The sequence below is a fragment of the Lygodium microphyllum genome, chromosome 14 (assembly GCF_053477565.2).
Source record: "Lygodium microphyllum isolate KBCC chromosome 14, Lygodium_microphyllum_v1.1.10, whole genome shotgun sequence".
NCBI classification, from domain to species: Eukaryota; Viridiplantae; Streptophyta; class Polypodiopsida; order Schizaeales; family Lygodiaceae; genus Lygodium; species Lygodium microphyllum.
Genome location: NC_141148.1, coordinates 32,883,666 through 32,910,497, shown reverse-complemented (window position 1 = coordinate 32,910,497; position 26,832 = coordinate 32,883,666). Strand labels below are relative to the sequence as shown.

Here is a 26,832-nt window from a genome sequence, read left to right as displayed (position 1 = left end):
ACATGCTTCCCAATAGGGACTGAATGCAAAGAAGTAAACAAATACTTCTGGAAGTGATGTGCTTTGAAGCACCACAATTAAAATACCATGTTTGCTGCGTTTCAACTGCATTAAATGCGAAATCGGCCATAGAAGAATCAATATAGTCACTTATCTGAGCCTTTGACTACCTTGTTTAATGGCTGTCTAGCATCACCCTTTTGTTAATTTTCTACATTTTGTTTAGCTTTACCCTTGCCTTTAAACTTGGAAAGCATAGCCACATCACATGAATAAAATGCAACATTCTTCCGAGTTTGCTCCTATTGTAACAAGAGGCCTTTCAACTACACAAAAGTAAGAGGCTTCTACCTCCCGCTTCCCCCCCCCCAAATGACATCAAAGAGGTGTCAAAACCAAGATATGACTCTGGAAGAGAGTTCAGTGTGATGTTCACCAATTCAGCATCCTGAGTAATCTCATCAACATTGTGCAGTTGCTCATGCAAATCTTGTATATGAGTAAGGTGTTCTATCATGCTATCACCCTCGTGCATATTCACATTTGCCAACTCTCTGCAAAGATAGGAGATCCTTGCCTCATTGTGGGCAACAAGCATACGCTCAAGTATATCCCATACTGATTTTGAGGCCTTGCAAGATTGAATATGCGGAATGATGGCCCTTCTTGCTAACAATGCTATCAAGAAAAGTACTTGAGCAACACTAAGGTGTCTGAGGTGCAAGACCTCTTAGTAGTTGCAAGTCACTGGAATCTACCTCGTGATGGGTGCTGGAGCTAAAAAACTGATGGCGCCTCTGGATGCGTGCCAACAATAATCATCAGCTGGAATCTACCTTGTGATGGGTGCTGGAGCTAAAAAACTGAAAAGCCCCATATTTCTTGCACCAATGTTGAAGAAATTGTGTAGTTTGACAATTTTGGCAAAGATTCACGTAGGGAAACTTGAATCGGGCAAAAGCCCCAACTTTCCTCAAAGAAATTTCAAGAAATTTTAGAAATTGGGAAGGCTAGCTGAAAATCCCCAAATTCCTTGGCAAAAAATGTGAGAAATTGAAAATTTCCTTGAAACTAAGTATGAGACGACCAAGACAGATGAGAAATTGCAAAAAAAATTTAAAATACCCAAACTTGAAAAATTAGGATTTTTGCGTTTTTTCTCAAATCTGCAGAAAATGGTGGGCAGGATTGAGAAAATAGTGAGCAATGCAACGGAAATGTGGGCAGGGTTGAGAACATTACGAACAAGGCTGAGAGAGACTGTGTGTGTATGGTTGCATGCAAGACTGTGTACGAGACTGCATGCAGGCTGAAAACAGCCACCGCACCACCTCCAAAACAGCAACTTCTCTTCCTAGAGGTGAACATCGGCTGGCTGCAGCAGTAGGAGCTTGGCAGAGCGGCAACGGCTGACAATGGCTGTTCAAATCCGCACATAGAAGCTACTCTAATACCAAGTGTTCAAAATCTGCACATAGAAGCTACTCTGATACCAAACGTTCAAAATGGAGGAAACCAAAACATTGGGCACTATCCATAGAATTGGCAAATTCTAACAATTTGGGCAATTCCAGCACCATCATTTTGTCAACAAAATGATCAATTGTGTGATCAAAATTGACCAGCTTGGTTATTTTCATCTGTAAAAATACAAGACAGCAGTTACTTCAAGCCTGAATTTGCTGATTTTGGGTACTAAAAAAGAAGCAAGTCACACTTCTTCGACTATTCAAAAGTCAGATGCAACCAATTGTCTTCAGCTATCAGTTTTGGAAGTGGACACATTTTAAAAAGAAGTGTTTTGACGGCAGCTGAAGTAAAATCCTCCACAAGTACCATCGAGGAAGTGTACTTAGGTGAATTCATTGTGTGATTTTGTGACTCCATTAGTATACTTTAGCAATCAGTTATCTTCCTTTTAAAATCCCACTGAATCAAACATAACAATTCAAAAAGATGAAGGGCATAAACAGATTACAAAGGATCATCCTATGACTAATCCAAAGATAGATATTTAAGGGGTTGAGGAACATTGAGACAACCACCTTGCTATGCACAAACTATTTGAATTGCTCATGGTTCATGTCGATATCATGGAAATGCACATGCGGGTTTTCATGGGAACATTGGATACCATGAAATCACAACCGACTCATTTTGAAAGTGCTGAAAAGGAAAAATGAAAACAACTAGATATTCAAGATATAAGATCCACACTAGTATGGTCCAGCACACCAACTATGTCAAAAGACATGGGTGGTAGTAGTCAAGATCCAATATTCATTTCATCAAAGGGTCTGTCTAAACAATCTCAACAGTCAAGATTATCAGATAATCCTGTGCTCAAATAGATGAAACCTACCAAATTTAATGGTGAAGAGAAGGGCAAGAATAGTGATGCACTAGTCACCTTTCTTCAAAAGTAGAAAGATTTGCATAAAATAAAGAACACACCACTTGAATATCAAGTGTGTTGAGGCCACTTTGTCTTTATGGCCAAAAGCATAGATAAGGTCTTCAATTTGAATCAGTATTTCTGAAAATTTTTCTTCCAAAAATTGAAATGGAAAGAAATTAGGAGAATTGAAATAAGGTCATGCAAAGGGATAGACTTTTGTTGACATATATCCCTGAATACTGCGAAACTATCCTTAAACTAGAAGGATTGATGACTTTCAAAAGACGAGATTTTGTTGGGGAGTTGAATAAATCTTGCACAAGGGAAGGAAAGGGGAGTGCACCTAAGATCCTTGAGGATGCAATTAGATTATGAAGATAATACATGCGTGGATGCATTCACCAATCCCACCAAGATAAGCTCCAAATTTATGGAATAGAGCACATCTAGACCCATGGGGAAAGTATTTAAAAAAATTGCCTTTCACTAATGATAGCAAACCACCTTTAATTAAAAAGAAAAGTTTAGGGCCTAAATTAAGTCAAGAAAATTATGATAAGGCAAAGAGGAAAAACTATGTTTTCAATGGCAAGAAGGATAAATATATCCACATTGCACAAATCTTGGAAATCAGAGATCATAGAAAGTGTAAGACTTAAGAGGATTTGGATATAGACAATGCACATAAGTGCGGCATGTCAACATCCATGTGGGAAGAGCCTACTTTTGGACGACGAGTCGGTAAGGGTGCATGGATTTGTTGGAGCTTACAAAGTTAGAATCCTAGTAGATAATTCAGCCAGCCATAATTTTATAAATCACACCCTATGCACTAATAATCTAAAAATATCTTCCAATCTCCTCCAAAAGTCAGATAGGAAAAATAGTGAGATGTTAATGCCCTTGGAAATGACTTTTGGTGTCATTGGGCTAGAGAAAAATTAATCATTTAATGCTTAGTGGCCAGTTTATGGACAGGACCGTTATTTAATTTTCACAATTAAATATTGGTAGAAATTCATTTTCTAGAGAATATGTATGGATTAGCAAGTGTGTCACTTGTCAGCAGGGGAGAAAACATGTCATATAAGGCTGCCTGATGCCATTGGGGGCTGGCTGAGACACAGAGAGGGTCATTCCAGCCATGGCACCTGCTGTTATGTGTATTTTGTGTGCTGCTACATGAATTTTGAGGGAGGTCACAGCAAATCGTGCATGCACAACGAGAGGGACAGCAATTTTCTTCTCCACCTCAGTGAGAGGTGGTGGTAGAAAAGGAGGCCTTGCTAGCCACACTAGATTTTTACCCCTTTTTCACAACTGTTGATACAGAATCACCATCACTGTTACTGTTTGAAAGATTCTCTCTTGCTGATTTTCTTTCTCCTCAATCAATTTTCTTTGCTTTCAATAAACCTAATTGCTGCTGTAATTAGGGCTTTTCAGTCACCTTATGAAGTATGCGCATAGATTGAGGATTGGGAATCAAAGAGTTAGTTTTAACTCCTAAAAATTACAGCATGTCTAAAGTGGTTTGCCCTTCTACAGTTTGGTGGACCCGCATGCAAGTGTTTCTGGCCCAGTTTGTGCCCCATTGTACTTGGATTCAAGGGGGAATTCGAGCTTTGATGCGGCTGGTCATTTGTGGCAGCCCATAGTTCCCAAAATTGTAGAGAGATTGGAAGATTGTACATTGGATAGCATTGCTGTACTATAGAGTTTGTGGAATACAAGTTAAAGAAATATGGCAAGGGGGCACCAGTTTTGGAGCCAATGGAGTGTTAGCTATAGTCTATCTCCAAAGCCACCGAGAGTGCAAAGTTTCCACATCTTAGTATCCTCCTTCATACCATGCCATAGTGGAGCATGTTCAGCTAAGAAATGCATTGCATGCTGATTGGCTTCTTAAATAGGCCCAAAACATGCTAATTTAACAAAATACAAAATCAGTGCACGGTTCAAGAGAGTTTTTGTGAAACTCTGATTTGGGAGGGTCCATCCACATCTATAAATAGACACGCTGCCCCCATTTAGTCTTCATCCCTTCTATGCAAGTTTTTCACCATCACGTGAAGATCTTCACCATCAACCTTCCTCCATGTGGCTGTCCAACCTTTGTTACTACTGCCACCACTCTGTCTCCTGCTCTAGCCCCTGGCGGCTACCCTTCCATCCGCCACCCATTTCCCGTCGCTTCTCCCATTGCTGCATTTGGCCCCAAACAGCCATCGCCAGCCCCAGTCAACACTTTCTCCACTGCATTTGGCAATTTCAACGATCGTTGGCATCCTTGTGCATCTCCACTCCTATTGCCAAGCATCCTACTGCTTCCGATGATATGTGTTTTAGTCTTCTACACCCTCCGACACACTCCAACTAGTGGTTACAACATTAACAATCTGTCTTTGGTGGACGTCACACTTCGACACTTACCGCTCTGCCCTTGAGCATTCTATACAGTCTTACATTCATTTGGTGCATTGATTCATTCACTTCACAATTCTTCTTCTCTCTCTGTTTGTATTTGTGTTTTTGCATTTTTGAGTTTTGTGTTTTGTGTTTTGCATTTGGAGTTTGAGTTTTACACGTCAATGTCTGTGTTTTTGTGTTTCTATCATGGTCATACACTCTATGTTTCCTCAGTGCAATGTTGGGTGTAAAGTCCCTTCGTCTCCATGTGTATAGTCATACAGGTGTGAACACACCCTTATTGTACCCTAACATATAAATACATTCTTTCATTCTTTGTGTACCATCACAATCCGGTACACCTATCTCTGCGTTCACTCTCTCTAACTCTCAACTTTGCTGCTCGTGCCTCTATCTCGCACTGCATTGCGCACTCTCTCCCCTTCAAACTAGTATCAGAGCTGCCAGGTTGTGCACACTTCCCAAGATCAGACCGGCTAACCGCAAGCAAAAGACGTGACAAGAGCTGGGCGACAGCAGGTTAACAAGAGGACAGTCGGGCCCTCAGTCCAAGCGATACGCAGACAAGTCGAGACTAGCTGACCAATTGCCAGCGTGCAGGCAACGGTTGCAACAGGATGGGTCCAGCGGGGGGAACCAACGACATGCGTCGCATCAGTTACGCGACTAGGCCACGAACCAGCGACTAGCGTCACGTCAATCACACGAGGTCAACGGACCCTCCCTCCTCGTCATTTACGTAAGGAATTTTAAAAAAAAAACTTCAATTTCAAAATTACCCTTTCTTTTTACCAGGGATTCACGCGTGAAAGCACAGTTGTAAATTATGTGCAAAATCGAGCCCGAAATTTGGGGCTTTTCCCAGATTTGACCTTGTTTATGTCTGTCAGTGATTTTCAAGTCAAAAGTTGTAGACATTATGTGCGTTTAAATTGGGAATTTCGCCAAATTTAGTGAAACTTTGCTCATTTGAGTAAAATTTCTCAACATTGGACCCATAAAAATTGGGGCTTTTGCTGTATTGGTGAAATTTCGCAAAATTTCACAAAATTGGGACATTCGTACACACTTGGACCCAGAAATTTTGGGGTTTTAGCGAAATTTGCCAATTTTATGCTCTTGGGAACATGTATTAATGCAATTGGGACAGATTTGATAGTAAAATTTTTGGGGTTTTTACTGAAATCTATGGATTTTGGCAAAGTTAATGCATGAAATGCACTTTGGGAATATTGCTGAAGCAATCTTGTTGCCATAAGCAAAGTGATTTGAGCATTTTTATCTCCCACTTGTGCGATTTTGGAGAAATTGCAGAGATTTCTTGGTGTTTTGTGTATCAAAAGTTGATACGAGCACATATGTATGCAGTACACATGTTGGGCAGCTCCCATTGAGTTGATGTATTGCTGATTATTCATGTTACAGTAGTCTTAGTGATCATTTGCAGATTTGGGATTGTTGCAAATGTATTTTTGGTGATATTGCTGAAGTGGGAGTTACCTGGCAGTGATGTATGCATTTAATGTATGCTGAAATTGCAGTCATACTGCTGAAAGCCATTCATTCTACTGCTGTATATGTACTTGGACCGAATCTTGCTATTATTTGCTGAAAATTTGGGCTGAAATCAGCTGAATATTCAGCTCATTTTTGCTATCATAAATTGCAGCATTGAATTTCTGGTGTATTGCTGAAAAATGGCTGCAAATGTTTCTAGCAGCAATGACACTAAATCCCTCTTTGAAATCAAGAGGTTTGATGGCACTGGCTTTGACTTGTGGAAGGATAGGATGCAAGGCATTTTCTTTCTCAAGGACTGTGAAGATGCTCTCTTGGAGACTAAGCTTGCAGCTATGACAGATGTGGATTGGAATAGATTTAACAAGAAGGCCATTGCATACATTAAGATGACAGTGTCTGAAGATGTATGTACAGACATCAAGCATCTTGATATAGGTTATGCTATATGGAAAAAGCTTAAGGACACTTATGAAAATACAACTCCTGTGAATCAAGTGCATCTTATGCGTAAACTTGTGAACATGGAGTTGGATGAGTCTAAGCCATTATCTAAGCATTTGAGTGCTTTCACAGGGGTTTTGAGTCAATTGCAGGACTCTGGTTTGGCAGCTTTCGACAATAAATTGAAAGCTATTTTCTTGTTGATGACTTTGCCTGATAGCTAGGAATCTTTGGTTGTGTCACTTAGCAACAACTCCGCTTTGACCTTTGATGTTGTTAGAGGTTCAATTCTTAATGAAGAAATCAGAAGAAAGTCTAGTGTGAAAGCAATGGCTCAGCTTACCATGTGAGAGGTAGGTCTGGACTCTAAAAAGAGGGGCAATGCACCCAGTAAAGGCAAAAGCAGAAGCAAAAGCAATGCCAAACAGCAGGATGTCACATGCTATCAGTGTGGACGTAAAGGGTATAAAAGGCCCAATTGTCAGTACTTCAAGAAAGAGCAAGAAAGAAAGAAACAGCAGGGTAAGAAAAAGAAGGATGATAAGAAAGATGATGACAGCTCTTCCTCAAAAGAAGTTGCAAACGCAAATGTTGCATCTAGTGTGGTTATTGAAGAGCTTCCTCACACTGAAGAGGTACTTGTTGCAGCCTCATGCATTGATGTAAACGTTATGGTAGCAGCAGGTGATATGCACATCACCAAAAAGGATGTAATTGATGCTTTACTTTCAGCTCATGATGGGCTGTCACAATCATGGATAGTGGACAGTGGTGCCTCTTTTCATGTTACCCCCTCTTTGGAGTCATTTTCTGAATACACTACAACCTGCCTAGGCAAGGTTTACTTGGGTAATAACTATGCATGTGAGATAGAGGGTGTTGGCAACATTCACTTGGCCCTTGAAAATGGCCAAGAGTTGATTTTGCAGGATGTCAGATTTGTACCTGGCATAAAGAAAAGTCTACTATCAATTGGGCAACTTGATGCTAGAGGGTATTTTACTACCTTTGGTGGTGGATCTTGAAAGGTCCATAAGCGCATGTTGATTGTTAAAGGTAGCAAAAGAGGGACTTTATATTACTTGCATTGTAAAGCATTACCTGGCAAGTTCTTGGCTATGGCTGAAGCCCATTCACAGATGGAGCTTTAGCACAAAAGACTTGGTCATATGAGCCAGAAAAGCCTTCAGGTTCTCTTCTCTTTAGGGAGATTTGATGTAAAAGGCTCTAGTCTCGAATTTTGTAATGATTGTTTATATGGAAAACATGTGAAGTCTCCTTATTACTCTGGTGTCGTTAAGAAGTCTAATGCTCTTGACTTAGTATAGTCTGATGTTAGCACTATGCCTGTTAATTCGTATGGAGGTGCACCATACTTTGTTACTTTCATTGATGATTTCAATAGAAAGTCATGGGTGTATGTACTTAAGAGCAAAAAGGAAGTGTTGGATGCTTTTAAAAAGTTTCATGCTTTTGTTACCACACAGAAAGGGCTTAAGTTGAAAGCCATAAGAACAGATAATGGGGGTGAGTATGTCTCAAATGAATTTAACAAGTTTTGTGAGATGCATGGCATTAAGAGGGAGTTGACAGCCCCTTATAATCCTACATCAAATGGCGTGGCTGAAAGATATAATCGCACACTTTGTGAGAGAGTCAGACGCATGCTATCCACCGCTAATCTCTCGCAACACTTTTGGGGAGAGACTCTTAAAACTGCAGTTCATGTATGCAATCACTCTCCCAATCGTGTATGGGAAAATGGCATTCCTGAAGAGGTTTGGTCTAACAAAGCTGCTTCATATGACCATTTGCATGTCTTTGGTTGTGATGCCTTTGTGCATGTACTTGTAGAACAAAGGACCAAACTAGACATGAAATCCATCAAGGGCATCTTCATGGGATATGGAGATGAGGGAGAAATGGGTTATAGAGTTTGGCTTCCTCAAGGCAGAAAGATAGTACGCAGCTGAGACGTAGTATTTAATGAGGCAAAGTTGCTGAAAAATGCTACACATGGTGATCTTGACAAAAAGAGGTCATATTTCAGCATGAACAGCCAGCCATTCAGCAGCCATTAGCTGCAAGTTCTATCCCTTTTGATGCTGAAAATGAGCAGCAACCTACTGTGCTACAGCGAGAAGATCATCGACAACACGTAGATGCACAGGATGAAATAGGACAGTAATAAGAACATGCTGAAGACAGATTACAGCAGCAAGAAAATGCTGAAAATCAGCCACCTGGTGATGGTGTGCATATTCCTCAGGATGTAGGCCCACTACCTGATAATACAGATCATTGGGTAAGAAGGTCTACACGTGTCAAAAGGCAGCCACAGAGGTTTCAGCCATCTTTGGATTGCATTTCGTTGGCTGATGAGGGTGAGCCTCAGACATTTAAAGAGGCACAGTCATGTGAAAACAAGAGAAAGTGGGAGCTTGCTATGCAAGAAGAGATGAAGTCTCTATATGCAAATAACACATGGGAGCTTGTACCTTTGCCCAAGGATAGGAAAGCTATTCCTAATAAATGGGTTTACAAAGTGAAATGTATTGATGGGAAGCCCAAGTACAAGGCATGGCTGGTTGCTAAGGGCTATACACAAAAGGAATGCATAGACTTCGGGGAGGTCTTTTCACCAGTGGTGAAGATGACTACGCTCCATGTTTTGTTTGCTCTCACTGCATCCTTGGATTTAGAGTTGGATCAGATGGATGTGAAGATTGCTTTTTTTCATGGTGACTTAGATGAAGAGTTGTACATGAAGCAGCCAGAAGGATTTGCTATTCCAGGAAAAGAGCATTTGGTTTGTAAGTTGAAACCCAGCTTATATGGGCTGAAACAAGCCCCTAGACAATGGTAGAAAAAATTTGATACCTTTATGCTCAGCCATGGATTTAAACGCAGTCATGCAAATCACTGCTTATACACTAAAAAGGCTAATGATGGAAGCCTTATTTTGCTGGTTTTATATGTGGATGACATCCTAATTGCAGCACAGCATAAGAGTACTTTGAATGCTCTTAAAAGGCAGCTGAGTTCAGCCTTCTCCATGAAAGATTTGGGGGCAGCTGAACACATTTTGAGCATGTGCATTAAAAGAGATAGAGGGCAACATTTGTTGTTTCTCTCATAGGACAAGTACATTAGCAAAGTACTTGTTTGACAGGTTTAATATGGTTGATGCTGAGCCTCTTGGTATGCCTTTACGGCCACATACAAAGCTTAACAAAGCTGATTGCCCTAAGGATGATGCAGCTGCTAGTGCCATGAAGGGTATACCTTATGCATCAACTTGTGGATCTTTGATGTATGCCATGGTTGCAACTCGCCCTGACATTGCTCATGCAATGGGAGTTGTTAGTAGATTCATGTCTAACCCTGGCAAGCCACACTGGGAAGCAATGAAATGTATCTTCAGGTACTTGAAAGGTACACAAGAAAAGTGTATATGCTATGGAAAGGGTACACTAGAGTTGCAGGGATTTTTTTATTTTGACATGGTAGGAGATCTTGACACTAGGAAATCTACAAGTGGGTATGTTTTTACTTTGGCTGGTGGGGCTATCTCTTGGTGTTCAAGATTGCAAAAAATTGTGGCACTGAGTACTACACAAGCTGAATATATTTCAGCCACATAAGCTTCTAAGGAAGCTATTTGGCTTGGCCATCTGGTCAAGAATTTTGGTCTTTCTTCACGTATTCCAATGCTTGGTTGTGATAGCCAGAGTGCACTATGTCTAGCTAAGAATGCCATGTTCCATGCATGTACCAAACACATAGATGTTTAGTACCACTTCATTCGACAGGTCTTGGATGATGCTCTTGTCACACAAACTAAGGTCAAAACCCAGGATAACCTTGCGAATGCCATGTTCCATGCACGTACCAAACACATAGATGTTCAGTACCACTTCATTCGACAGGTCTTGGATGATGCTCTTGTCACACAAACTAAGGTCAAAACCCAAGATAACCTTGCAGATGTTCTCACTGTCTTGCAAAGGCTCAGCATGAGCATTGCATTCGTTCAGTGGGAGTTGGTTAGCTTAAAGGTACCACTTTGGGCCTTTAAGTGGGAGCTTGTTGGGTGTAAAGTCCCTTCGTCTCCGTGTATATAGTCATACGGGTGTGAACACACCCTTATTATACCCTAACATATAAATACATTCTTTCATTCTTTGTGTACCATCACAATCTGGTACACCTATCTCTACGTTCACTCTCTCTAACTCTCAACTTTCTTGCTCGTGCCTCTATCTCGAACTCCATTGCGCACTCTCTCCCCTTCATGCAAACCCTAGCAGTTTCTTGACATGGTATCAAAGCCGGTACTCTTGTAAAGAGTATCCTACGGATATTATGGAGTACTGGTTTTTGTGCAAGGCACACGAACGACTCGTAACAAAATCACAATGTCTGAGTCACCTTCTTCTCAGGACCCCATGATGTTTTATCAGGTTTCTCCATCACTAAGGCCTTCAGCAAGCATTATGGACTTGACGAAGAAGACAATACCTCACCTTCACCTTCACTATCTTTGTTTTCTCCTATTCCAGATTTCATTCTCATGACATAGGAGGAGTTTGAAGAGTGCTTGCGCATCACATATAGTCGATCTTACACACCTCCTACCATTCTTGCTACACCATCTAGACTGATTGGTAAGGCTGGCCACCTCTCCGATCATGGAGGACATACAACATTTGGGACAACTAGCAACCCATCTTCTTCATTTCAACCAAGCTCGATGTTACGTTCGTACAACCCCTTCGAGCCATACGAATCAAAACCCTCTCTTGTTTCTCCTCTTGTTGTGCAGGATCCAAATGATTTCCTATATATAAACGTAAATAGAGGAGGCTCTCAAAGCATGCATCCTTCATCAGGTACATCTACATCTTCTGTTTCATTTGCGCATGTAAAACACTCCTCTCAAATCCTTCCCATCCCACCCACCTCTTCTAGCCCACACCTCAATTTCCTCGCTTCTTCATTCCAAACCCTTGGATTACACTCCACATTTGCATCCTCCACACTTAGAGTTGGAACCTTTATTTTCGCTCCTAGCACATTCTCATTCTCCATTCCATACTCACACTTTCCTACCCCTTCACATCACAATACATCGTTAAGGGGCATGCGACCCTTTAACACTCTACCCTCCACTTACCCTCAAGCCTCTTTGCACCATGGGGCCTTGTTACAAGGTATTCCACCCTTTACTACAATTCTCTTCATCTTTCCGTCAATGAGCACATCATTTCCCACTGGGACAGCTATGATGGGCATTTCCCTTACTACCCCCGCTCTTGCACCTCCTTTGATCTCTCAAATGTAGGGATTTCCATCCTCTCCTTATGGTGTGTCATCTCACATTCCTGAAGTCACTCCTACGCAAGGATTCCCATTCTCTGCTCTACATGTCCCTATCCCTCCACAATTAGCTCCTCCTACGGTTACCATGCCCATACCTAATTAGCCCATGCTTACATTTGGATCCACTATGCACACTTCTCATATGCATGGTGGGCACTCTAGGATTACTTCTAAAGTATACTCCACTCCCCCACCCTATCCACCCTACCCCTATTACACACCTTATCCATCTCCTAGCACTACCACTCCTATTGCAATGGCCAAGAATACCTTCACGGATAAGACTCGTTTTAACAGCTCAAATTTCACCACTTGGTCGAACTTCATGCAACAAGTGCCTAAATCTCAGGGACTTTGGAACCTCGTCATTGGTCTAGAGCCCATATCGGACCCTCAATTAGCTCACCTTGATCTCATCCATCAATGGAAAATGTACAATGCCACAACCGATATTGAGTTAATGGAGGAGTTGCTTCCTCAACTCCACTCTCAACTACAATATTTTCCCCTCACATCTCAATGTTGGAGTCATCTCATTGACCACTATGTGGCATGAGATCACACTTGACCTATCAATCTTAATTTTGAGCTTCAAGAGTTTCCATTAAGGGATGATCTGAAAGTCAAGTTGGCCGAATATCCGTGGTTACTCGCCGAGTTTGCCATTATTGGCTCCTGGAAGTCAAGATGATGACGATTACGTCACATTTTTCTTGAACAGGTTGCCCGACAAATACTTCCATTTTATCCAACACATTAACTCACTATTTAGATTACTGACCTTCTATGAGTTTGAGTGTCAATTCTTGCATTACGCAAGCCTACGCGATTAAATCCACAAAAAAGCCTCCCCATAGCCTTAATCTAAGCAAAGAGGGTTGGTTGCCTCTTCTTCGAGAGGGGAAACCAACAATAGCAAGAACTCACAAGATGCAAAGGTAAGCCAATCTAAGGGTGACACTTCTTCCTCAAACGGAACCAAAGAAACAAAACCCATTTGGCATGAACTCCCTAAGAAAAATAAGTTTTGCACACACTATCAAAGGTCCGGCCATATGGATGAGGAGTGTCATACCAAGGCCCAAGGTCTTCCACCTAGAAAACCATAGCAGACTATTGCAACTACCTTCGGTCCGACTAGCTAGTCCAATGGGGCTACGTCTCCCACTGCTGCGCCATCTGCCTCAGTGGTTAATGGACATTGGCACACGGGCAGCCTCAACAATCTATATCTTTCACTACTCCTGAACGATTAACTAATTGATCTACTAGTATTGGTCTGATTGCACTTTACGCATCTACTTCACATTCACTCCATCTAGGACAACCTTACCACCTCATGAAGCATTTCATTGGCAAAGCCCTGCTAGTGGGCATATGTGATGGTGGCCATATTCTTAGATTTGCTCCATCTTCACACTCTTAGGTCTTTACGCTATTGAGTCAAGCCCATAGGATTTTGTCCTTAGATTTTCATGCTTAAGTCTTCCACTACCTTTACTCACACACATATATACATTTGCATCATTGCATTGTTTATTCAGTTAGCTTTTCACTTCCATTTTATTTTGTTTCTTGGAACATCTCACTATTGACCTCTGTACTTGCAAATATTCCTCTCTTTTGCAAGGTTTTGTTTTCAGTGTAGGGCCAACATGCAGATTTGCATCGATCCTACTTGGGCTGGAGACTTGGGATACGCACCGTCCCATTCAGGGTTTCATCATCCTAGGACTTTTGCTCTTCTACCAGCATGGAGGCTTCCCCTCCCAAGGCAGATGGTGCAATATCTCTCTTTATACTATCATGGTGGTGACTTTTATCTTGTTCTTCCAGTTGGAATGCTTCCTCACATCATCATTCTTAGCACCACACAAAGACCAATATCTAGCTCCTCTTCCTCCTTCAACATTGACATCCATGGTTGAGAGAGGGTTGCTACCCTTCTTGGTATTCTCTAAGTTTCGGCACTTGTCTTTGACACCGGCCTTCCCCTCCTATTATACCTTCTCCTTTGCATTGTATGATTTCATCATCTTTGTAACAAGTGTTTGAGCAAGTAAACAATTTTCCAACAACAAACATTGTCCAAGTGGCACCTGCTATATGAGCATTCTTAGCATGTAGCATTCTTAGCATGTAGCATCCTTTGCATCTCATTGTGCAGAGCACCCCTCAACAGATCCTGAGTTGTCTCCACTGGAGGTTCTTACACCACACCACCACTCCATCACCCCTTCCCTCGTCATCAATACCCTCGAGTGGATAGATAGCTTGTCTGTTTTGAAATGGGTTTGACGTAACCATCCCTTCTCATTCTTCCATATCATGCAGCTACTTAATCGACCACTAACCATCTCTCCAAACACCTTTATATAAATAAACCAAAAAGAAAAACACAAACAAAAACAAAAACAACACAGTTCATTGCAATTGCATCCACCTTTGCAAGACTTGGTAGGCTAGTGAACAGCCGACAAGCAACCTTTGTCTGGTGCCCTATCCTCTCTAGGGTGACTACTTGGACTTCCTTAGTAAGATATCTATCGCCTCTGTAGTCTTGATAGGCCATTGAGCAACCATCATGCACCCTTTGTCCAATGCCTTGGCTGCTTTGGGGTCGGATGCCTTGGGTAAACATGGATTGGCCTTTCTTTCTACCCCTCTTTTGGGCCTGAGAGAGGCTATTGAGCTAAGAAATGCATTCCATCCACATAAGCCTCTTAAACAACCCCAAAACATGCTTATTTAATGTTAAATGCAAAATTGGTGCGCGGTTCAAGAGAGTTTCCCTCAAACCTTAATTTGGGAGGGTCCATCCACATCTATAGATAGACAAGCTATCCCCATTCAATCTTCATCCCTTCTATGCAAGTTTTTCACATTCACGTGAAGATCTTTCCCATCAACCTTTCTCCACGTGGCTATCCAATCTTTGTGACTGCTACCACGACTTTGACTATTGCTCCAACCCTTGGCAACTACCCTTCCAGTTGCTGCCTGCTGCATGGAGTTTCTTCCACTACTGTGTTTGGTGCCCCAAACAGCCATCGCCAGCATCCTCATACATCTCCATTGCTATCTCTAGGCATCCTACAACTTCTAGTGATCTATGTCTTGGTCTTCAACACCCTCCGACACACTCCAATTGGTGGTTACAGCACTCAAGATCCATGTTCAATGGACGTCACATTGCAGCACTCACCGCTCTGCCCTTGAGCATTTTATACACTCTTACATTCATTTAATACATTGCAACCCTAGCAATTTCTACAATTTGGTGGATCCACATGCAAGTGTTTTTTGGCCCAATCCGTGCCCAATTATACTTCGATTCAAGGGGCAACTTGAGATTTGATGCTGCTGGTCATTTATGAGAGCCCATAGTTCCTGAAATGGTAGAGAGATTGGAAGATTATACATTGGACAACCACAGTGTACTATAGTGTTAGCAAGATACAAGTCAAAGAAATATGGCAAGGGAGCACCATTTCTGGGGCCAATCAAGTGTTAGCTATCTCCAAATTTAAGTGTAAAGGAGTTACTTTGGGTGGAGTACATATCTCGATTGGCCTAAGCCTACTATCCTATGTCCGCAACCATGGAACAATTGTTGTAGGGTAGAGCCTTGTGGGTTAGACTAGACATTGGGGGATCGTCCATTGGGATCCTCAATGTTTATGCACCCATAGAGGTTCATGTACGCACTAACTTCTACTTGGAGATCATGGTTGGATTGCCAGAGGTGGACTCCTACATTGTTGAAGGTGACTTCAACAACTTGGAGACCCTAAAGGATCGAGAGAGTAGAGGGATGGACTTCCAAGGCATAGTAGATGAGGAGCAAGAAGCTTGGGAGGCCTCATCTTCACCAATGGAACCCTTGATGCTTGCAAGGACCCGGCATTCAGTAGGCAAGATGGCTCTCTAGACTTCTTATGGGAGAACAGGCGGTTGGGTGGCATCCTCCTAGAGCAATTGGATAGGTTCTATGTGGAGGAGCGAGCTCCACATGGGAGAGGAAGGTGAGACAACTAGCAAGGACCACATTGAAATCATGCTCCAGTTCTCCTCTCTCTTGACATACCTAATTAGGCCCTTGGGCCTCGATCCCCACTCATGTTGGATCATGAATTCGACCTACAAGCATGAGGAGGTGAGGAGACAGATCAAACAGCCCTAGACCAAGGAGTGGGCACAGGATGGAGGGATTGCTAAGGAGCTTGGAAATAGTAGAGGCCTTGGGAGAGGCAAACAGGGTTTGTCAAGATGCAACTCTCTAGGCTCCATAGCAATGCTAGCAAGAGGAGAGGGCCCTATGACAAGATCTAGCAACCATTCAAAGATCGCTCTAGGAGGCACCTGGCAATCATACCCTCCACACCCAAGCGTTTCGAGTATGGATGGCTCTCACAAGCCTCAAGAACAAGATTACAAAATTATCTTTCCGCACCTCAACTACTTTCTGGGTATGGAGAGGGGACACTATGTGAAGTAAGTTCTTCCAAGTGCACTAGCCTTGCACCTCGAGGGACCAAATTCACAACTTACGTGACCAGTAGAAGAGGGTTGATCATTTCCTAAGGAGGTGATGGGTTGGGTCTTGCTACTAACTTCTACAATCAGCCTTTTCAATAAGAGATGGTCTCAGCTCGTGTGATCTAGTACAAGCAATAGGTGTGGGACTCCATCCCATCCCTAGTAATAGATAAGATGCAATGGTCAAGCCTTTCCCTTTTCATTGAGGATGAGCTCTTCCATACTTTCTAGTCACAAGACAAGAAGAAATGCCCAAGAGATGACACTATATCTAGGGCTTACTTCTTCGCCTACTAAAAGGAGGTGAAGGACCTTGCACCTCCCCAAAGGGCTACTAGTGCCAATCAACATGTTAGTAGGCCTCCCCAAGGGGGGGGACTGCCTAGGGCAGTGGTGACTAATCACCTTGTTGTCAATAGCCTATAAGCCATTGACAAAGATGATTGGCAGCTGACTCCCCCCCATTCTCCCAAATATCATTCATCAAACACACACAGGTTTCATCCAAGATAGGAGTATCCTAGACAATGTATTCACCTTCTTCGAGGCCACAAATTGGGCCCAGCACTGCGCCCATCAAGTGGCAACATTCCTCTTGGACTTCAAGAAGGCCTATGACAAGGTTGATTGAGACATCCTGGAGGGCACGATGGCACAAATAGGCTTCCATCAATAGTGGATTAGCGATGTCCTTCCACCATGTAGATTGGCAACCAATAGAGTGATCATAGGGGGTGGGAACGGGTAGAGTTTTGATTGGAGCAGTCTGTTCAACAAGGCTGCCCCCTAGCTCCTTATCTCTTCTTACTCTTTGCAAAGGTAATGTCTTCTTTTCTTCACTCAAGAGTGAGTACTGTAGGCCTCAGGCTACCAGTGCGGCTGAAACAAACTTGTTCGACTCGGAGTATGCAAATGACATGACCCTCTATGTTGAGGATGATGAGGTGATGCTTGAGTGAGTGAGACTGGCACAGTGGCATTAGAGATGTTCTGCATAGTAATAGGTATGAAATCAACTAGCAGAAGTCAGTTTCCTTACAGACCCAAATTCTAGCACCAAGTGGGCCATCCACTTGGATTTTAGATGGGCGAACAGGGGTCATTCAGTCAGGTACCTTGGGTTCCAGGTGGGACTTGACATCACAGCATCCCACCAGTTCATCCCAGTGCTTGACTCCATCCAGCAGTAAATGCCTTAGCATTGACACTTATCCTACTTTAAGAGCATATAGAAAACTATAACATCGTTATCAAGGCCAAGGCCACCTATTTACCTAAGCTTCCGGACCTTTTCTTCAAGAGCATTGACACTTATCCTACTTTAAGAGCATATAGAAAACTATAACATTGTTATCAAGGCCAAGGCCACCTATTTACCTAAGCTTCCGGACCTTTTCTTCAAGTCCTTGGACCTTGTATACACTCAGTGTTAAGCATTAAATGCACCAATGTAGGTTTCCAGCTTAATCCAGAGCAGCTTTTGGAAAAGCAGATATACAATTACAGATTTGCAGCATAGCCATGTGTGAATTTGTGGAGGCCAGGGCTCTGCAAAGCTGCAACGGACTTCACAAAGGGCATGTTCACCTTGCTAGAAAGCCAGGACTCCACACAATTGCAGCAGGAAAGAAGGCACCAAAAGAGGAACTGATGAGGGATGCTCTATGGAAACAAGAGATGAGGATAACCAGGAAAGGAACATGTATGAGCCAGTGAGGGTATTGTGTAAACACAAGGAGGAAACTTCCTCCAGTTAAAAGTACTGAAAGAAGTTATGCAGAACAGTCTGATGCCAAAGTAAGAGATCTTAAACAATGGAGCTTTATTTCACTTCTGAGGCATAAGAAGGGCATGAACAAGAGAACTAAGATTTGGTAATCTGATATATTAAACAGAATTATTTACAGAGGAATGTAGGGAAAGAAAGTCAGTGTGATTGCTTACACTCTAATGAAGATATATCATATTCCAGCCCGGACAGGGAAAAAGAATGTCTGTGTTACTTCAGCTTTAATGTTACACAAACAGATAAAAGCCCTGTTTGTATTAACAGGTTATTCTTCCAACTATGCAAGCCATAAATGTATAAAAGAAGTTTAGTATTTAGTAATGTTAAACTGTCCCGTTCATCCCTCTTACATTCTTTGGTTTAGGATGTGGTGGTATTTGAGTTTCTTCAGCACCATCAGCTCTTTGATCTGTTGCAATATCAACTTTACTTTTTTCAGAATCATTACTAGCAGTTGATGTCAAATATCTAACCGAAGTCTGCAATCTGGAACTGAAGCTGACAACATCACTTGCATTATATTTTCCCTGCATCATAGCAAGTGGTACAAGCATGCTTAGATTCAACAATGTAAAAGCCTTTTTGGAGCACAGATTTGAGCATCATGATTCGGTAAAACTTACTATGCTTCCAACTATCCCTTCATCAAACACCATTGGATTCTTTGATGTATTACATGAATGGATGTTATGTCAGCTGAAGATCGTAAGTGTAACCCCCATGTGAATTTATTCTCATCTCTTTAATTAGATCATAATTTTGGTACTCCTGAGTTTGACTTTGGAAATGATGGGCATGATAGACATTGCATAAGAAGTGCACAACATGGCCTAGACCATATGTTTAATTCCCTGAGGTTTAATGTAACTTTCATTAAATTGAAAATTTGGCCAACAGGACCATCCCCAGGTCAGCTCTTGATCAAGATCACTACACCAGACTTTCACAAAGTGCAATTCCAGCCACCTAAACCAGTTACAATCCACACACATGAATCATAACCACTATCAAAACCATAAATGATGCATCCACATGCCAAAATCCAACACTGTTCTAACCACCAAGGCATTGTAACGTGTAAACTGAGCATAAACAACACCTCCTAGAAATGATGTACCACATGATAGTCATGTAAAGCATACATCAGCTTCAAGCCACGTGTAACTTATGCAATTGTACTTCTTTTGGATGATCTGCAAATATACATTGCATGCCGTCCATGTATTCCATGCATGCCTTGCAAATGTACATCACATCAAAACATACATTCCATGTATTCCATACATGTCAATAACCTCACAAATGTATAGTTTCAAAGCCTGGGTACAAACCATACACATCTACATAGCAACTCATGGTGACTAGTACACTGAATAGTGATCCCAATGAAAGGTAGAGCCTACAACTCGTGTTGTGTCTTTCAAGTATCTTGTAACACCGTTCATGGCGTCCCAATGTCGCCTGCCAAGTCTAGCCATATAACGTGCCACAACTCCCATTGCAAATGCTATTTTTGGACAAGTGGTTATCATGGCATATATCAAACTACCCACTACAAATGCATACAGAACCTTGGCCATCTCGACCCTCTCATCATCTGACTGCAGACAATCGGCCTAACTAACCTTCACATGAGAAGGTAAAAGACAACCGATAGGCTTACCATCCTGCATATGGAATCCCTCAAGTACTCTGGGTATGTACTCCTTCTGGGACAACTAGAGAAGTCCCTTGGAGCAATTGTACATAATGCACATACCAAGTACGTGTGAGGCCTATCCCATGTCCTTCGCCTCAAAGGTCTTCTTGAGCTGAGTCTTTAAAGCATCCAACTCACCATGAGCACTCCCAACTATAAGTATATCATCAACATAAAGCACCAAGATAATAAGACTACCATCATGGGCCTTCTTCACATATAAACATGAATCCATAATACCCTTGTGAATGCATAAAAGCATCAAACTTATGTTACCATTCCCTAGGTGCTTGCTTAAGCCCATAAAGATTCTTCTTCAATTTGCGCACTAGGTATCCCTTTCCTTTCTTAGCAAAGCCCTTAGGTTGCTATATATAAATCTCATCATGCAAGTATCCATGTAAGAGAGCCATCTTAACATCCATCTAATAAGGATCTAGATACAATTGAGCAACCAAGGCCAAGACCAAGCATAGGGTAGTCATCTTAACCACAAAAGAAAAGACTTCATCAAAGTCAACACTATGCTCCTACTTAAACTCCTTTGCAACCAATCTAGCTTTATATGCTAGCTTAGGATGACTAGGGGTACTCTTCAGCCTGTATATTCACTTACATGGCAATGCATATTTCCCATCAAGCAAGAAAACTAAATCCCATGTACGGTTATTCTGCAGTGAATCAAACTCAGACTGCATAGTCCTCTCCCAAGAATGAGAATCACCATTATGCATAGCCTTCATAGGTAAGTGGCTCAACAAAGTCTATCACCATGACATAATCTATAGAGGAATCATAGCAATCAAGAGGACATGAAGCTCTAGCAGAGTGCCTCAAAGCTAGTTGTGGGGCCTGTACGGCATGTCCTCTCTATCTAATAGCATGATCTTGCACAACAAGTGGATCATGGACCAATATATCATCAACTGCAAAACAGGCTATCTCATTGGAGCTAGCTGTACGGTAACAGGAGGCTCTTGTTGAGAGACCACCCTGTGTACCTCAACTACTTGCTTAGGCTACTTATGCATCCTCCCTTCATGAAATATAATATTATGGCTATGGATAACCTTTCGGGCCTACAGATCCCAAAGGCGATGGCCAATCTTACCTACATCACCATATCCAGATAATGGATCTCAATATGTTTCGTGCGTGCATAAAACATTGGGTTTCGTGCCACTGCAATGGCACTCTGACTGTCAATGAACAAAGGAGTAGGCTCCGTAACAGATACATCCAAATCAGCTAGCAAGCACCTAAGCCATACGCATTCAACTATGGTAGTGAAAGTTGCCCTATATTCAGCTTCATATGACGATGTGGCATTAGTGAATTGTTTCTTGCTAAGCCAAGAAAGAAACAATTGCCACTAGTGGAGTAACAAGAATCATAATCATCAGCCCAATCAGAATCACTGTAAGCACATAAGTGCAATGGTCCCCCTTGGCATAAAGCAATCCAAGAGTCCTAGTACCCTGCAAGTAACGAAAAACACGCTTGAGAGCTTGCCAATGTGACATGCATGGCTGATACATATATCTACTCACGGCTGAAACTGCAAACTGTATATCCAACCTAGTGTTGCATAGGTAGATAAGGCATCCAACTATTGGAGCATATATGTAGATATCAAACAAGTCACTATCATCATGCAATGGCAACTTCAGTCCAAGTTCCATTGGTGTACAGACTGGCTTGCAATCCTATAAGCCAAACCTGTCAAGAAGTTTACCAATGTATCTCGACTGTAATAAACCAATGCCTCTAGTATCATGAATGAACTGAATCCCCAAATAATAGTGCAAAGACCCCAAATCTGACATCTCAAAAGTTTGTTGTAAATTTTGTTTGAATGCTGAAATCTGATTAGCATGTATCCCTATGAGCAAAAGATCATCAACATATAGATAAATAATCAGCAAGGATCCCCCTCTCAAAAGTTTGCCGAAAATTTTGTTTGAATGCTGAAATCTGATCGGCATGTGTCCCTGTAAGCAAAAGGTCATCAACATATAGACAAATAATCAGCAAGGACCCCCCCTCTTTACATACGTAAAGGGTAGACTCTGATGAGCTGTTTATGAACCCTTGGCTGAGTAAAAAGGCATCAATCTTTGCATACCAAGCTCGAGGAGCTTGTTTCAAGCCATATAAAGCCTTTTTCAGCTTATAGACCAAGTGTTCAGATCCCTCAACTGCAAAACTAATGGGCTACTATACATACACTTCTTTATGAAGTTCCCCATGTAAAAATGCAGTCTTTATATCTAGTTGATGCACAGTCCATCCATAATGGGAAGCCAAAGCAACCATAGACCTAATGGTAGTCATGCAGGAAGTAGGAGATAGGAGCAAATGTCTTCTCATAGTCGATGCCTTTCTTCTGTGCATAGCCCTTGGCTACAAGCCTGGCTTTATATTTGTCAATGGATCAATCTACATTCCTTCTCAGCTTATAGACCCATTTTGTTCCAATGGCTTTCTTTCCAATAGGCAAAGACACTAAATCCCATGTTTGATTCTTAATGATGGAATCAAACTCAGCTTGCATTGCTGCCATCCAATGCACACTATGTTGTGTATCCTCAAAACATTTAGGCTCCTCATCATAAATTGTATCTGCTGCCATAACAAACTCCATGGTATGTGCACCATCATGCATACGAGCTTGCCTTCCAATACGACCAGTTATAGGAGCATCCAAATGACTATCTTTCATAGTCTGTAAATATCATCTAGGCATTTGTCTAGTCTCCTGATTGTGTACAAGCTCTTGCTGAATTTCAGACTCAGCACCTTGTTGAATATTCAGATCAGCTATGGGCTGATTTACTGCACTATCCAATGGAGCAGTTGGCTGAACATTAAGTTCACTTGCTGAAACTCCAACTGTATCACCAAATGAAATGGGCAACAGCCCTTCAAATACATCACTGGCAGCCTGATATGTGTCAAAACCAGCAAGGGATAATTCTGATTTTTCATCGAAACCACACCCCTACTGACAAATACCTTTTAGAGGCAGGATGATATAATCTATATCCTTTGCTCTCACTGCTGTACCCCACAAAAATGCATTTTGACAGCCTTGTTATCCAACTTTTTCCCAAGTACCTTGGGAATGTGTGTATATGCAAGATACCCAAAAGTACAAAAATGCCCAACAAAAGGTTTCCGGCTATTCCAAGCCTCACAAGGAGTGATATTCTTTAATGCTTTGGTGGGGCATCTATTCAAGACATGGCAAGCACACGTAACTGCTTCCATCCAAAAACTATGTGGCAAGCTCTTTGCTTTCAGCATACATCTGGCCATCTCCATGAGTGACTGATTCTTCCTCTCTACAACCCCATTCTGCTGTAAAGTATAAGCAGTAGTGTACTAATGAACAATGCCCTTCTACTTCCAAAAAGAGTTCAACATAGATGATGTGTATTCCCCCCCTCGGTCCGAACGGAGAGTCTTCAGCCTATAGCCAGATTGGCTTTCAACAAGTGCTAGAAAAGCCAAAAATACATCATACACTGCAAACTTTTTCACTAAAGAGTAGACCCAACAAAAGCGAGTAAAGTCATCAATAAAAGTGATGAAATAGTAACAGCCACCCAATGACTTTGTCTGCATATCTCAGTGCACAATCTGTGACCTGGCAGTGGCTCTAAAAGCAACATTATGAGGAAATGAAAACCGATGCATTTTCCCCAAAATACATCCCTCGCATAAGTGCTCGGGAGGTCTCTCCAAGAGAGGTAATCCATCAAGCATTTGTGTACGCTGCAAAAGCATCAAGCTACTATAGTTTACATGCCCCATGCGAGCATGCCATAACTCCACCTGTAACATAGCAAGAGTAAGAGTGGACGCTAAATAGGCTGACTCATCAACTGAAAGAGCATCCAACTCATATTAAAGAGCATCCAACTCATATAACCCATGACATAGAGTGCCAGTCAAAACCAAAGTCATGTGCTCCTTATCTCTCACCATGCATTTGTCATCATCAAAGGTCACCTGCAAACCACACCGTGCCAAAGAAGAAATAGATAACAAATTCTTCTTTATATCTCACACAAACAAGGCATCCTATAAGCAAAGAATAGAGCCATCAATGGTTGTCAGCACAATCTCCCCAATACCTCTAACAAGGTATGATCCATTATTGTTGGCACACTGTACAAACCTGCCAAACTGAGGCTACAACAACAACAGAAGTAAACAAAGCTCTACGAGATGTGCTATGCCTAGATGCACCACTGTCAAAAAACCATGTGCCTGCATCCTCAGTCGAGCTAAATGCTCTATCAACCCAAGAAGAGTCATAATTGCATATATAAAAAGTCCCTGTCTGCAACAACAACAAAGGACACTAACTCCATAGCGGGTGGAAGGTGCATCAAAAACAGACATCCCTAACTCCTCCTTGGCTATGCACTTTCTACTCTCAGTGATATAGTGGTTTGGCTATTTGCAATAGTGGCATTTACCCTTCTTGATTTGCGTACCTCCTTGTTTCTTATTGCCCTATGAAGTGCCTAAAGTCCCAAAGCTCTGCAGAGCATTCTTTGCTTGGTTGCCCTTGCCCTTCTATCATGCCATAAAAGCCTGCTTAGAGGCTATTACATCCACACCATTCTTCTTTCGTGTCTACTCCTCCTCTAAGAGCAAATTGACCAACTAAAGGCCATATGAAAGGCCAAGTACGAGAGTGACAATGAATTTAAGGTAGTAGATATCAACTATGCATCTGAGTAGTACTCATCAACATTCATAAGCTGCTCACGCAAGTCTTGAATTTTATTTAGGTAATCCTGCATAGAATCACCCTCATACATCTTCACTGTCTCAAGCTCTTTCTTCAAGAAAGAGATGCAGGTCTCATTCTTTCCAACAAACATCTGCTCCAAGGTTACCCAAGCTTCTCTGAAGAAGCTGCAAGCTGAATGTGAGGAATAATAAACCGCTAAACTGCCAATCTAATCAGCAACAAAGCCTATGTATCCCGTGTCCCATGCCTTTTGTGCTGCTGATCTCTAGGGAAGTGGCTAAGTTGGAGCAGGTTGAACAGGCTGAGTTGCCCGTTGTCCATGTCCTCCTTGAGGTGGAGTAGCTAGAGCCACTACTCCAGGCCTAACTTCTTCACCGCTGACATAATCCCAAAGATTATTCGCTATCAGCACATTCTTCATCATGAAGGACCAGAGTGAATAGTTGTTACCATCTAACCTATCCTCCTTGGATACATAAGTAAATACATCACCTCCCTAATTTGCCATGATAAACAATGCTGATCAAAGAGCAATGTCCCAAGCTGGACCAACCTAGAAATCTCAGAATTTCTAAAAATTACAACAAGTAATTTGTTGTAATTAGCGAATTGAAGTGCACATCGTCAAAACTGTCTGAAATGCACACAATCCAAGGTGCAATAAATGCTCAGCAACACTGCAAAAGCAAAAGCCCCAAAATATCTTGTCCTAAAATGCTCAAAATATTTCAGATTGGAGCTGTACTACATGTACCAATGTCTGCTCGATACCTAAAAGCCCCAAATTTCCTAACTGACATGCCAAGAAATCTCTGCAGTAATAGTGTCTGAGACATGTATTGAACCTAATAGTGCCTGCCCGGGCAAAATCCCCTTCCCCAGAAGTGAATCTGAATTAAAAAATTAAAAAAACTTGTACCTCCGATTCTGAGCTAACAGGCAGCAACTAGAGGTCAATGTGGAGGGCTTTGCTGGTGACGCGCTGGAGACTGGAGGTCAACATGGGCAAATAGGCGCAGCTTACAGGCAACACCCAGGTCTTAGGAGAGCAGTCGTGCCCAGGAGAGCAAGCAGGCACACAAGCTGGACGAAGCGCAGGGCACAGGCTGCAGGGTGGCGCAACTTGTGGAGCTGCGCAGATGGTTGACGGGCAGGTGCTGGCTCACTAGCGCAGACTACAGGTTGCAGGGATAGGGGGGAGACTCTGGTGTAGGCGGGTGCAGCAACTCTCGTGCAAACGAGCACAGCAACTCTCGTGCAGGGGGGTGTAGGGCAGCTGACGTGGACTCCTGGAGTAGGGCGACTCCTTCTGAAGTGACGACTTCTAATGCACGCATCAGTTGGTGGTGCTAGCAAGCAGTTGACCAGGTTAAGGCTACAGCAGAGAGAGAGGACTGAGCTAAACACAGCTCTGATACCAACTGTGAGAACAAGGGATTGAAGCTCAACTCAGAGTGGAGGAGACAGTGTAGATTGTGAGAGCACGTCACCCAATGCAATAATCTAAAGTGTAAGGTGCAAGTACAAAGTACAACTCTTAAACCTTAGGGTTATAAGAGGGTGTTCCCACCCGAAGTGTATGAAACACAATAAGTGCCCAAAATTGTGTAACATAGGCACATAAAAGAAAGGGAATAAAACCTCTCATACGGAGAGTAAAAAGTGGCCCAATGTCCTACTGAAGATCACCGACACTCCTCTGTGAGCATAGGCGTGAGTAAAACCCAACAAAATAATCTTCCATTAGATTGTTTTTTGCTTACATATGCTCATAGCATATCTTCTAGAACTTGGTTCACCTACTCATTTTGCCCATCTGTTTGAGGGTGATCCATACTACTTAGATTAAGCATTGTATCTAACCT

The 26,832-nt window shown here is 42.2% G+C and overlaps 1 protein-coding gene across 6 annotated transcripts in view; it reads right to left on the bottom strand.

The window, feature by feature from the left end:
- Positions 1–26,832, bottom strand: part of LOC148025472 (cytochrome c oxidase assembly factor HCC1-like) — a 113,272-nt gene that overhangs the window by 44,358 nt on the left and 42,082 nt on the right. For 4 of the 6 annotated variants that reach the window (XM_087692617.1, XM_087692616.1, XM_087692615.1 and 1 more), the window contains one exon: positions 18,851–19,027. The exons of the other annotated variants lie outside the window; for them this stretch is intronic. In XM_087692617.1, the coding sequence (XP_087548743.1) occupies positions 18,851–19,027 (177 nt within the window). The remainder of the gene's footprint in view (positions 1–18,850; positions 19,028–26,832) is intronic. 6 annotated transcript variants of the gene reach the window in all.